At 39.4% G+C, this 12,555-nt stretch overlaps 3 protein-coding genes across 6 annotated transcripts in view; 2 read left to right on the forward strand and 1 right to left on the reverse strand.

Annotated features, from left to right (window-relative positions):
* The window catches only part of LOC108738584 (protein sickie), a 27,902-nt gene extending 22,297 nt beyond the window's left edge, over positions 1-5,605 (forward strand). For 2 of the 4 annotated variants that reach the window (XM_018472062.2, XM_018472061.1), the window contains 15 exons: positions 1,242-1,409; positions 1,519-1,751; positions 1,811-1,921; positions 1,980-2,214; positions 2,276-2,419; positions 2,530-2,732; positions 2,792-2,943; positions 3,000-3,083; positions 3,143-3,328; positions 3,386-3,652; positions 3,712-3,920; positions 3,987-4,159; positions 4,226-4,723; positions 4,778-5,047; positions 5,099-5,605. In XM_018472062.2, the coding sequence (XP_018327564.1) occupies positions 1,242-1,409; positions 1,519-1,751; positions 1,811-1,921; positions 1,980-2,214; positions 2,276-2,419; positions 2,530-2,732; positions 2,792-2,943; positions 3,000-3,083; positions 3,143-3,328; positions 3,386-3,652; positions 3,712-3,920; positions 3,987-4,159; positions 4,226-4,723; positions 4,778-5,047; positions 5,099-5,490 (3,325 nt within the window). In that variant the 3' untranslated portion in view covers positions 5,491-5,605. The remainder of the gene's footprint in view (positions 1-1,241; positions 1,410-1,518; positions 1,752-1,810; positions 1,922-1,979; positions 2,215-2,275; positions 2,420-2,529; positions 2,733-2,791; positions 2,944-2,999; positions 3,084-3,142; positions 3,329-3,385; positions 3,653-3,711; positions 3,921-3,986; positions 4,160-4,225; positions 4,724-4,777; positions 5,048-5,098) is intronic. The other 2 variants (XM_018472063.1, XM_018472065.1) reach the window with 2 other exon arrangements.
* Positions 5,606-6,186: 581 nt separating this feature from the next.
* On the reverse strand, positions 6,187-7,970 carry LOC108738585. The gene is made up of 4 exons (XM_018472066.2): positions 7,592-7,970; positions 7,376-7,525; positions 6,357-6,518; positions 6,187-6,297 (listed from the first exon to the last, which is right to left on the reverse strand). The coding sequence occupies exons 1-4, from the start codon at positions 7,668-7,670 to the stop codon at positions 6,272-6,274; spliced, it is 417 nt and encodes a 138-aa protein (XP_018327568.1). The 5' UTR covers positions 7,671-7,970; the 3' UTR covers positions 6,187-6,271.
* Positions 7,971-9,817: 1,847 nt separating this feature from the next.
* LOC108738534 (aquaporin AQPcic-like) overlaps positions 9,818-12,555 on the forward strand; it is a 7,832-nt gene continuing 5,094 nt past the window's right edge. The window contains exons 1-3 of the mRNA XM_018471991.2: positions 9,818-10,092; positions 11,774-11,917; positions 11,976-12,056. Coding sequence (XP_018327493.2) covers positions 9,904-10,092; positions 11,774-11,917; positions 11,976-12,056 — 414 coding nt within the window. The 5' untranslated portion in view covers positions 9,818-9,903. The remainder of the gene's footprint in view (positions 10,093-11,773; positions 11,918-11,975; positions 12,057-12,555) is intronic.

A 12,555-nucleotide genomic window follows, 5' to 3' on the forward strand; every position in this document is an offset into this window, starting at 1 on the left:
TGTTTGTTCTACAACAACCGCCGAAGTTTTTTCAATCTTCATATTACAATTTTTTAAAGTTTACATTTGCTACAGCCAGTACTCAAAACATTTGACAAAAAACGCGCTATTTATCGTCTAATCTGAATTCAATATAAGTACGTAACATAAGGAAAATTTGGCTCACGAATAGGGTTTTCGTGTAGAGGAAAACTCAAATAATAATAATAATCTGTAAAAGTTATTCTGTTCAGGTTTGCACTGGCGGTTCTGGAAAGGTTTCCACCCTATCACGTCCCGAATACGTGGATTTTCCCTCCCCTGCTTCACGCTCAATACATTTTCGCCATTCTTTGATAAGTACTTTGCCAGTTTGTGCATTACGCAGGGCTCTATTAGATAATGCATTCGCTAGGACACAAAACACTCTCAATTTTCCCCTGAACATTAATTATCTTTGATGAGATCGGATTTTCTAAACTTTTAAAACAATGACTTTGAGAAATACAATCTACACATCAAATTAATAATAAATTATATTGTAATATAAATGCAAACCAAAAGAAACTTCCCCTTCTGTTCATTCGTTTCGTCGAATAGTTGAATTTGTTAAAATCAATTATTAATCAAAATCAAACTAAAAACAGTGTAACCCCCTGTTTTACAGACAACTTGAAAAGGGCTGTTTAAAATTTGAAACATAAGCCTCCCTCTTTCTACTAGTCTGTTCACTGTTTGTTTTTGAACGTTCATGTATTGTATACAGCGGCGTGTCCCCCTTTGTCGGTACAGTATTAAGGGCAAATGTCGGACCTACCCCTACTGATCAAAGTGTGTATGACGAACCTAAAAGTACAACAGTATAGTACATGCGCCCTCTCATTGATTTTGCCATCGAGACGCCAGACGGACATATTTTCACCACCGTCAACCAAAATTAAATAGGACTTAGTGTTAGAGTTTAGTGATTTTTTTTTGTACAGAGTGACGTTGTGATGTGGCTTATTGAATATTTTTTCGTGTCGGACTTCGAACTTCAGATCAAGAGGTTAAATTCACATTTTGATGGTAGGAATATCACAAGAGTCTTTTCCTTTTGTTTATTTGTTAGATAATCCTTAACTGGATTAAATATACTCAAACAATAATTAAGCTAGTAAAAAATTAATTGCTAATTGGTGAGATTTCTTTCTAAGAGATGAATTCAAAAGAATCGTGGTTTTCGTTGTTTGGATGCTTAGTGAATTATTTGGTGTTTTTAGTGCTGGTTTGGTTCCTCCAGGCTTCACGGTGTTGACAGGACAGACTGTTAGAAGGGGGCGATCCGAAGAAACTCCGCCGCCCCCTCCGGCACCCCGAGTTTCATCCAGGTCAAAAGGTACTTCCACGGGAAGCCAAGTTCAAGAGAGCAAGCATGGGCAGTGGAAGAGGTATTTACAAATTGTCATCTAGTTCGCGTTAACAGAACTCCTTCGATACTTATTTTCGTTGGATATTTGATGGGTAAAGGAAGTGTACCTAGTAGTAACGCGTTTACAGGTACATGGACACGCCAGGTATGGGAAGTCCTCCCCCGCCAGCTCCTTCGAGTCCAACGTCGGGACGAAAAGAAAAGAGAAGCAGTCCCCACGGAAGTAGCAAAGAAAAAAGTTCAAAAGTGAGAGGTATACCACAAAATTTCGGCTATGTCAAGAAAACAAACGGATCGTCCGCCACACACAATCCGAACGGACCCAACTGCACACCAAACGGGAATGCGCTTCTTCATACAGGTACAAGATCCCTCTTCAACCAATTAAAATTGTACGATTGTAATTTTTTTTCTGCTCAGGTTTATCTAGTCCGTCTAACAAACCCACCCAGGTTTCTGTTGTTCCTAGAACGAAAGTTAAAGTTTCTGGAGGGACCCAAACGTGCTCCAGTGATCTCCAGGAATCTCACAGTAAGTCCACATATTCTCCTCTACAGTTGCAGTTACTATCCCCTGCCCTTTTTCGTAGAAGCGAATCCCCAATACAAAAGTTACTCCCTAACTGGAAACACAGCCACTCAATTGAGCCAATCTGTAAGGGAAAGACTGCTGATGGGATCACAAAGTTTACCAAAGGGCTCAGTCGCAGTACCAGATCCTGGACTAATATTACGACAAGCCAGGCCCAAAGTTAGTGACGGTTCCCTTTCAGACACCCAAGCCTTGGATGGTCCGGGACCTTATACTCCGTGGTTGAGGCATAGGTAACTTCATTTCCACGAGATACGGTTCATGTTTTTTAAAAAAATCACACCCACGTTATAGTAACACGTATTCAGTTGCCCCAAGATTATCGGAAACCGACAGTTTAGAAAGTTTATCCAGTTTACCGGGTCACAGGGGAAGTCTGACCCATGCGAGGCTATTGAGGGACTCTCCGTCCAGGCTCAGTCGCAGCAACAGCATAAGGTAAACCGAAATTTTATTTATGCTTTTACAAATTTTTATCATCAGCTTCTACACGCTATTGTGTTTGGTTTTGTCACCGCTTCTCCTGGCACTGTCTACTCACATTACAGGTCAACTAAATCTGAAAAATTGTATCCGTCAATGCTTCACAGGAACGTGGAGCCGGAAATAGAACCTTACTACTGTTTACCAGTCGGGGCTGTCACCAGTCACTGGTCACAACCCACAAGTCCCGCCCCAAGTTCAACCAGAACCTTTCCACTGTCTCCGACGCACTCTACCCCCAGGCACAGTATCCCAAAGAACGACGACGGTAAATATAATCGCGAAAGACGATTGACCCTTTTTGTACTGTCTATGATGCAATTTCAGTGCACGGCTCTTCCGTCAGTTTGGTTTCGACGACGTCAAGTTTGTACTCGTCCGCGGAAGAAAAACAGGCCCACGAAATCAGGAAGCTCAGGAAGGAGCTGATTGATGCACAAGAGAAAGTTCACACCCTCACGTCCCAACTTAGTACAAATGTAAGTCAAATCAGATGGAGATGTTGTTAGATATATGTCGAGTTTTCTTCCTTCAGGCACATGTCGTAGCGGCTTTCGAACAGAGTCTTACATCGATGACCCAGAGGCTTCAACATTTGACCGCAACGTCGGAAAAAAAGGTTCAGTTGTTTGCAATACAAAAAGTTATTGCTTTAATGTTTACGTCCGAGTTTTTTAGGATTCAGAACTGGCGGAATTGCGAGCAGCAATGGACTCCCTCAGAGCCCAAACGATTCAAGCAGGATTCGGGAAAGTGAACTCGAGCAGTTCCGGTTTATCCAGACAACTCTCTTCCGACAGTGTGTCCAGCATTTCGTCAGCTTGTAGCATAGAGAGACACGAAAAGAAAAAGAAAAAGGGATGGGTAATACAGTAAACGTTCCATCTCTTGGCAAACTTTCGTCTCAATTTATCGTTTCAGCTGAGGAGCTCGTTCACAAAGGCGTTCTCAAGGAACGCAAAGGTCACCAAAGTGACGACCCAAACGGAATCTGAAACTGAAAGGTCCCATTCAAGTCCTCCTCCATCCGTTCCTCCTCCTCAAGCACCGATCGATACGGGAGCCGAAGTTGCAGAACTACAAAAACAGTTGCGTGAAAAAGACCTGGTCTTAACCGACATCCGTCTGGAGGCTCTAAGTTCTGCACATCAGCTAGAAAGTCTCAAGGACACCGTAATGAAAATGAGGGTTGGTATCAGTGAGATGTTTCCTCGAAAATTCGCCTAAATTTTTCCGTTTATTTCTAGAGTGAGATGCTATCGTTGAAGCAAAACAACGAGAGACTCCAAAGACTTGTCGGGGGATCCGCTAATGTGCCCCCAGATGTCACGAACAGTGGAAGTATGGACCCCATAGCGGACCTCATTCCTTTAGAAGAGCCCCCTCCTGAACTGGAATCGGATGGGAAACGTATAACAATATCGGTTTACCTAGGTCAACCTCAAACCTTTGACAAGTATGGATGATATATGTGAAATAACGGCATTTTTTTTAAGTACCTACACGAATTTTTGTTTCAAAGGTACTATTCGGACCACTATGGGAACGACAAGAGCGAATTCTCGTCGGCTGAAATTCCGATATCCCATACATCCATCGGTGCGTCAACTTCCTGGGTCCAATTGGACAACAGCGTCAGAAGAGCATTCAAGCAACACTTGGCGAGGTTAGATCCTGGTGGAGGTCTAGGTTTAGGTAAATACATCAAAGGAACTTCTTTCTTTCTACTTTTGCCTTTCAATTTCTCGAATTATCTTACAGGCGGAGACGCGATACTGAGTTACAAACTGGGGGACGCAGAGAGACGATGCGACACGTCAGCTCCTGATCTTCTACCTGTAGGATACGTTGTCGGGAACGTGACCAGTCTTCATATAGTCCTTCAGCCATTAGCTGCCCTCAGTTTCGAAGCCCTCATACCAAAAGGTGTCGCCCAGAGACTCGTCTCTCTCCTGACGGAACACAGAAGGATAGTGTTTTGCGGGGCTCCCGGAACTGGCAAGACGTATCTTGCTACAAGACTGGCAGAATTCCACGCCCAGGCCATGGGCAGGGATCCAACAGAGGCTGTAGCAACTTTCAATTGCGATAATAAGTCGGGAAAAGAACTGCGCCAGTACTTGTCCCATTTGAACGAACAGGCAACCTCAGGAGATAACAACGACTTCCCTTGCGTCGTCATCCTGGACAACTTACACAAAGCAGGTCCGTTCCCGGACGCTCTGGGATCGCTGTCTCGAAGTTTGCCATGTCTTCTAGGTAGGATTCTAAGGAAAAATGTAATACTAGTATTTAAAATTATCGTACTATCAGGTACAATGGCCCAGTCAGCGTGTTCAGCGACGAGTCTTCAACTTCAGCACGGGTTCCGATGGGTCCTGGTCGCACCCCACATGGAACCGGCTAGGGGACTCCTTGGCAGGGTCTTGAGGAGGCGTCTAGCGACTGTGGAATTGGAGCAAGGGCCACAAACTGAACTAGCAGCAGTATTAGGATGGTTGCCAAGGGTCTGGCAACATCTAAACGCGTTCCTCGAAACCCACAGTTCGGGAGACGTGGCAATTGGACCAAGATTGTTCCTGGGTAAGTGATATTAATGATCTAGGAAAGGAAAATTCTCATGTGTTGCTTAAGGATGCCCGCTGGAGCTGGACGCTGCCAGAGCATGGTTTGCTGACGTCTGGAACTACTCTTTAGCCCCGTACCTTCGGGAAGCCGCCAGAGAAGGGTTGCAACTATACGGGAAGAGATCTGCCTGGATCGATCCGTTGAAATTCATCCTGGACACTTATCCTTGGCCCGGTGCCTCACCACAAGGACTCACGAGCATTTCGGCGAGGGACGTAGGCTTGGAAATCAGTTCCAGTGCTCAATCCGAGAACGAAGGCGACCCTCTACTGAATATGATAATGAGACTTCAGGAAGCAGCCAACTGTTCAAGTCCGCATTCGAACGACTCGAAAAACAACACGATAGACAACACTTTAACACAAAACAACCGCGTCGACAACAAGAATAGTTTATAATAATTATTGTTTTATTTTATTTATTTATTTATTTTATTTTGGTGCTATATGTTGAACGTAAGTAAATAAAAAGAAAGTTTTGTACGTTTATTGAAACCATCAGCATTTAGTCATACGTCGTTACCCCACAAGAGCAAGTACCTAAAATAAAAAATTTAATTTAGCCACTTTATGATTTTCTAATAGGCCTTGTAAGAAATTCTGTTGAAATTTTATAATTCCATCGCCAAGGAAATACAGGTAATTATAAATTTGTTCTACCTTTGACTTCAAATGGACATTACTCCTCGAAATAATTATTATTTTACCCCTTTGGGTCTATGAAGCGAGGATGCAAAATACATTTTAAAAAAAAGAACTTACTGTTGTCACATCTCGTAGCTTTGTGTTCAACGCGTTGATGCATAAAGCCAAAGGTCCCAGGTTCGACTCCCGGCGAGGGTACGACAACAATAACGGTTTTTTCTCATTAATTTCAGATAATTTACAATGGATTTTCACATTAATATTTAAGCAGTGTGAGTTCAAGATTCATCGGCAGGTGTAATTCCGCAAAATAAAGTAAATACTTAATCAATAACCAGAATATGACGTAAAAAAGTGAGTATTTGAGGATTTCAAATGTAATAATAAATACAAAGAAATTTTAATAGATAATGATTTTTGAAAAAATATTAGTATGATACAATATTTATACTTAAATACAATACTTAAATGCAAGTGATAATACATTATCTATAAATCTATTCTTTTTCCTCGGTTGTCTCTATTTGTGGACAAATTAGCTTTTCTCTAGAAAAGGATAGTCTGAAAAATATAAAGATATTCAATTACCGCTTCACCCTCTTATTTATGATATCACTTACTAGGATTGCTTTTCGTCATTAATTCTAGCAATCTTGCGTTGCATGTTATTAAGTGACATATTGTTGGTTGGTAATTGGTGCCACACGTGCAAACATTGCAATTGTTATACACAGACATTCCAGGTTCACATAGTTTTACAACCGGCAGGTCAAAATCAACACCTAACACACACTGCGAATTAGTTAGATCGAATTTTCATCATACATGTGATAAGTGATTGTCGGGATGTGTTTGAAATAGAAGATTCAAAATACGAGACCTGTTTCTTATACTAATAAATTTAATCAATTTTGACTTTCGTTTATAAGGATTGTATTAAAGACAGTACAACTGTAGGGATAGATATACAGGGGCAAATGATTAGTATGCTTAGATTTGCAGATGATATAGCAGTATTGGCATCTATCAAGGAGAAGTTAGAGATAGCTTTAAAGTGTAAGCGATACTGACAAAACAGTACGAAAAATTAGAAGAAGTGGCCGATTTTAGGTATCTAGGAAGTCAGATAAGTCAGGACGGAAGGATTAGTACGGATATAAAGCAGAGGATAGCGCAGGGTTGAGTCGCCTTCAATAAAAAGAAGTCACTTCTATGCTCGTGAACGGTTAATTTAGAAATTCAAAAAAGATTGTTAAAGGTGTATGTTTGGAGCGCGGCGCTTTACGGGTGCGAAACATGGACGGTGGGTGCGACGGAAAAGAAAAGGTTAGAAGCGTTCGAAATGTGGTGTTACAGGCGAATGATGAGGATACCGTGGATAGAGAAGGTTAGAAATGAAGAGGCATTAGAAGGAATAGGAGAACAGAGGACAGAAATAGAAATAATTAACGATGAGGGTTGTTCTAGTTTTAGGGAATTGCGAAGATTAGCTCAGGATATATAGGAAAGAGTGGAGGTGCGTGTCCAACCAGTCTTGGGACTGACGACCTTATGATGATGATGAATCGGTATTTAAAATCGCAAATAAGAATGTGTACTTTGCATTTTCGAATTTTAAGAATGGGCCGAAAAAGATTACCATATTTGTTCACGGTCGTCCCATCGTTCCATTTGCATCTGTTTTCCGTACAAACGAGAGCTTTACCATTTTTAACACAACTGCATTCGGCACACGTCATCTTTGAATCCTTGTACGTCGGATCTTTTCGTTTGGGGTCGCAAGCCGTGGCTTTGTTTCGTTAAGAATTAAAAATTATTTATTTTAATAGGCTTCTCATATATACTTAAATTTTACCTTTGCTTTCGACCGCAGGTATAATACACTGTCCGAAATATGTGATTGAGAACAAAACTACCATCGGGAATTTGTACATGGCCGTTCGACTTAATATGGGCCAAAAGTGTTGAGGATATTAAAGTTCTAAATTACAGTAATTGAAATATATAGACGAGCGTACACCCTCACGTTAAGTTAATGTTTGTTAACATTCACTTTCAATTTTATTACATTAGATAGGTAGTTATTATGCAAAATGTTTATTTGCCCACATGATAATAAACAATATCGATCAACTAAGCGTTACTGCAACACGCTGCCTTTTGTATTTTAAAGCATTAAAAATTATTCGACAATGTACCTGCATTATGTTTATTTTACAATTAGTTACAAACGATACATTCGAATTTTACCTTTTACAGGACTTATAAAACCATGTCCGTGCTGTCAGCAGTTCATGCATTGCAAATTGATTATTGAACATCGTTCAAAAGTGTTGCAGTTTTTAATAGTTATTGTAGGTGATTGTAGAGTAAATAAAAAAATAATTGTACGCCCTCACGTCTAGTTAATGTTATATATTTTATTAAGTTAAGTACTTAACATAACAAAATGTTTATTTATGCATAGAATAGCAAAGAATATCAGTCAATTAGGCGTTGTTGCGTATTAGAAAAAGCGTCAAATTGCCTGTTGATTCCAGTTAATCATAGCTGGTCACTTCAATAAGCTCGAGGAAGACAAAAGTTTAACTCACGGAGGTCAAAGCTGTAAATCGAACATCAGCGTCCAAACCACAGCAATTACATCCTACCGTACTGCAATAAGAAAGTTATCGCAAACAATGCAGATAGATTCATGAATGCGTTTAAATCATTATATGTGTACGAAAATTTAATGTATTGTTAAAAAATTATTTATTTGAGAAAACAAACGAAGTTAAACGGCAAATGTCTTTTATTAAGTTTTCATAAGACTATTCTCTCCGTTTAATCCCATTTCATGTTCTCTTTTCAGCCCTCATTAGAAAAGACTGATTAATTTCCTAATCAATGGATTAGATATTTTACAAGTTTTTTTAATAACGTTTTTATTTCGGTTTGAACAAACTGCCTCACATGGGATTCAAATTAAAAACGACTGAGCACCTTGAAACTTGCCCCAATAACGTTCAATGAAATGTGTAGAAAAAAATATTTGTATGTCTTACTAGGTTTTGCCGACGGCTTGTTCTAAATACATGTCAAAGATCATTGATGACCACATAAAACAATTTTTTCTGTACCTAGGGTGAACAATTTTTCGTGTGTATCCAACCAGTCTTAGGACTGACGACCTTATGATGATGACCGCGTATTTTTCTGTACCCCTGACAATAAGTGTACAAAAATTGAAATGGTAGATACCAACAAACTCGCATTGCATTTATAATACTAGTGTAGGATTTTATGTATTTATCTACAGATTATATTTTATTTGCAACTGGAATTGACAAAACCACTGGGCATTCCACCCTTTTTAAAATATTTCAATGGACTAATTTTTTGCACCTACTTTGGAAAGGTATATACCTAAATAATAAATATAGAAATGATTACTCTACATTTAAGTGTTTGTGGTCACTTTGGTTTAGTTTGTCTAGCGGCAATTATCATTCAAAAAACTTTTTTTTATTTATGAAGTCTTAAAAAACTATCTCCCCCATCTTCTACTATCTAATTCTATTATGTAGAATGACTAGAAATCTATGAAAAAAATTTTGGAGTGATTTCGGTCTGGAGCCCCAATGCTAGAAAATTACCCCTACTCTCTCGAATACCTCCCCATTTCTAACCTTCTTTTTCCACGGTATCCTCGTCATTCCCTTGTAACACCTCATTTCGAACGCTTCTAACCTTTTCTTTTCGACCGTCCATGTTTTGCACCCGTACAGCGTCGCGCTCCAAACATGTACCTTTAACAACCTTTTTGGTTTTTATAAATTAATCCATCTTTTTATTGAAGGCTAATCCTTTGTTTAAAGTTTATCTAAGTACCTAATTATAAATCAAAACACTTAACAATTGCTTCAATAGGGCAAAACAATTGTTTAAGTGTTTTACAATAAAATTTGTGGAAATTAACAGCGAGTTTTATTTATAAAAGTGTACTGCGAGTTTCCGTCAAGTAAACTTACAATTAGATACCGTTAATCGTGCTAATACAATTATCTAAGAGCTCATAAGATAATTTCGCAAATGTGTGACAAAACAATGGTGTTCAAATAATAAATCATAATATTGTATATCCTTTTTCATTTTGGTTGCAATCTTTGAACCGTAATTAGCAAGATGTGTACCGGAAGAAACATAAGACGGAACATTGTCCATATAGGAACTATAGCTTTATCGGAAGCACTTGCTACTTGCATATTGGTGTTTATCACTTGCTTAGGAAGCGTTCCCAACATGGCATTGGAGACAATCGGCATTGTTCAAGCCGCTATTACAAGCGGAATGGCTGTTATGATTGCAATTTTCGTAAGTGTAATTTTTTGAAACCAATTTTTTTAAGTACTTTCTTGAAGTACATCATTGTCATAATCATAATCCTAAGGTTGGTTGAACACGCATCTCCACTTTTTTCCTATCCTGAGCTAATCTTCGCATATCTTTTTGACTTTTTGACAAAAAAGAATATATTAAAGTTACTGCAAATAGTTCAATTCATAATCCACTTGAAGTAATAGTCTCCGTTCTCCTAATCTATCTAATATCTCATAATTTTTAACCATCTCTATCGTCATCGTTATGGAAGAACAACCGGACGGGGAGGTAGGAATGCCATACCAAGAAGGAAACAACGCTATTAGTATAGTAGAATCATGGGAAAGCAAAAATGGGACACCTGGGCAGCAACTCCGGGACACAGATGGTCCAAGGAGCTGCTCGGGAAGTACATAAATAGCCGGAACATGGAGCTAAAGAAAATGAAGAGGAACGAGGCGCGTCTTATCCTGGGATTGTTTACTGGGCACAGCGAGCTTAGGTGCTACACCCACAAATGGGGATACAATGGTCTGACGACTCGGTGTCCCTGAGCATTTTTGCACAGTGTCTCACAGTCATCAATATCATCATCATAAGGTCATCAGTCCTAAGACTGGTTGGACACGTACCTTCACTCTTTCCTATCCTGAGCTAAACTTCGCATTTCCCTAAAACTAGAACAGCCCACATCCTTAACTATTTGCGAACAGTAATCTAATCTAGGTCTACCTCTACCCCTCCTAACTCCTGTTTCTGCCTCTAATATGTCTCTGACTAGACCTTCATGCCTGAGAAGGTGTCCTACCAACCTATCTCGCCTATTTTTTATTGACTTCCATAGAGTCCTCTGTTCTCCTATTCTTTCCAATACCTCTTCATTTCTAACCTTTTCTACCCACGATATCCTCATCATCCGCCTATAACACCACATTTCGAACGCTTCTAACCTTTTCTTTTCCGCCGCTCCCACTGTCCATGTTTCGCACCCGTACAACGCCGTGCTCCAAACATACACCTTTAACAACCTTTTTCGAATTTCTAAATTAACCGTTCGCGAGCATAGAAGTGACTTCTTTTTATTAAAGGCGACACGACCCTGCGCTATCCTCTGCTTTATATCCCTACTACTCCTTCCATCCTCACTTATCTGACTTCCTAGGTATCTAAAATCAGCCACTTCTTCTAATTTTTCGTCTCCTATCTTTATATTCGCTCTTTCCCTACTTTTTCTTCCCTTGCATATCAGTATTTTAGTTTTACTTTTATTTATTTTCATACAGTACTGATCTGTCAGTACCGCTTCCATTTTATTTAAAGCTATCTCTAGGTCCTCCTTGCTAGATGCTAATACTGCTATATCATCTGCAAATCTAAGCATACTAATCTTTTGCCCTTGCACATCTATCCCTACAGTTGTACTGTCTTTAATGATGTTGATGGCGTCTTCGATGTATAGATTAAAAAGTAGCGGTGACAGTGTGCATCCCTGCCTGACTCCCTTCCTAATATTTACTTCTCTACGTTGCATCCCCAGCTCTATAACTGCCTGTTGCTCTTTATACAAACTAAGTATCACTCTTCTATCTTTGTAATTCATCCCTACATTTTTTTTTTCATCAATAATAATAATCGTCATCGTTAGCCTGTAACTGTTTCTTTTGTTAAACTGCAGATTTTTGGTCACATTTCGGGAGCCCATGTAAATCCTTCCGTTTCCCTAGCCGCTGTAATTTGCGGCCATCTAAGACTCACAATGTGCGTTGTGTACATTGTTTCCCAATTAATTGGATCGTCCATTGGTTACGGCTTAATAAGAGTGGGCATATAATTATAATTAAATAATCGTTTAATAACAATTTCGTTCTGTTTCACAGGCTATTACACCTTATTATTACATCGAAATGGACATGTCGGTGTGCGTCAACAGCGTGTCGAATAGCATAACATTGGGGCAGGTATAATTATCTCGTCGAATTGTAACAGTTATAAACACCTTTTTTAAATGAAACGCACAATTTAGTTTCTTTTTGTTACCTTATTAAGATCGCGGGACGTGTGTGACTGATTAAGTGATAAAAACGGCTTAGACAGTTGCCAATAAAATTTTTAATTCAATAGGGTAATAAAAATGTATATGATTAACATCTGTAATAAGGAAATTATGACAGATTTAAGTAATTTATTAGCATATAACTACGGTCAATTTATGTCAGTACTGTTTAGAAGAATGTTTATTTGAGTAAACAAAAGACGATGATTTCAAATGGCAAATCTCTTTATCAATTTTTTGACGTGACAACGTCTTATAATTCGATGGAGCCGGTTGCACGCACGAAAAAACATGACTCATGCGGCGTTACCTCGCTCTGAGGCGTTCCATTTAAGGCTTGAAGTGCAAGCGAGAGCGCGGAACGAGCGACAAAGAGGCACAATCGGCCTCCGCGTTCGGCAGCG

Source organism: Agrilus planipennis, unplaced genomic scaffold (genome assembly GCF_000699045.2).
Source record: "Agrilus planipennis isolate EAB-ADULT unplaced genomic scaffold, Apla_2.0 scaffold154, whole genome shotgun sequence".
Lineage (NCBI taxonomy): Eukaryota > Metazoa > Arthropoda > Insecta > Coleoptera > Buprestidae > Agrilus > Agrilus planipennis.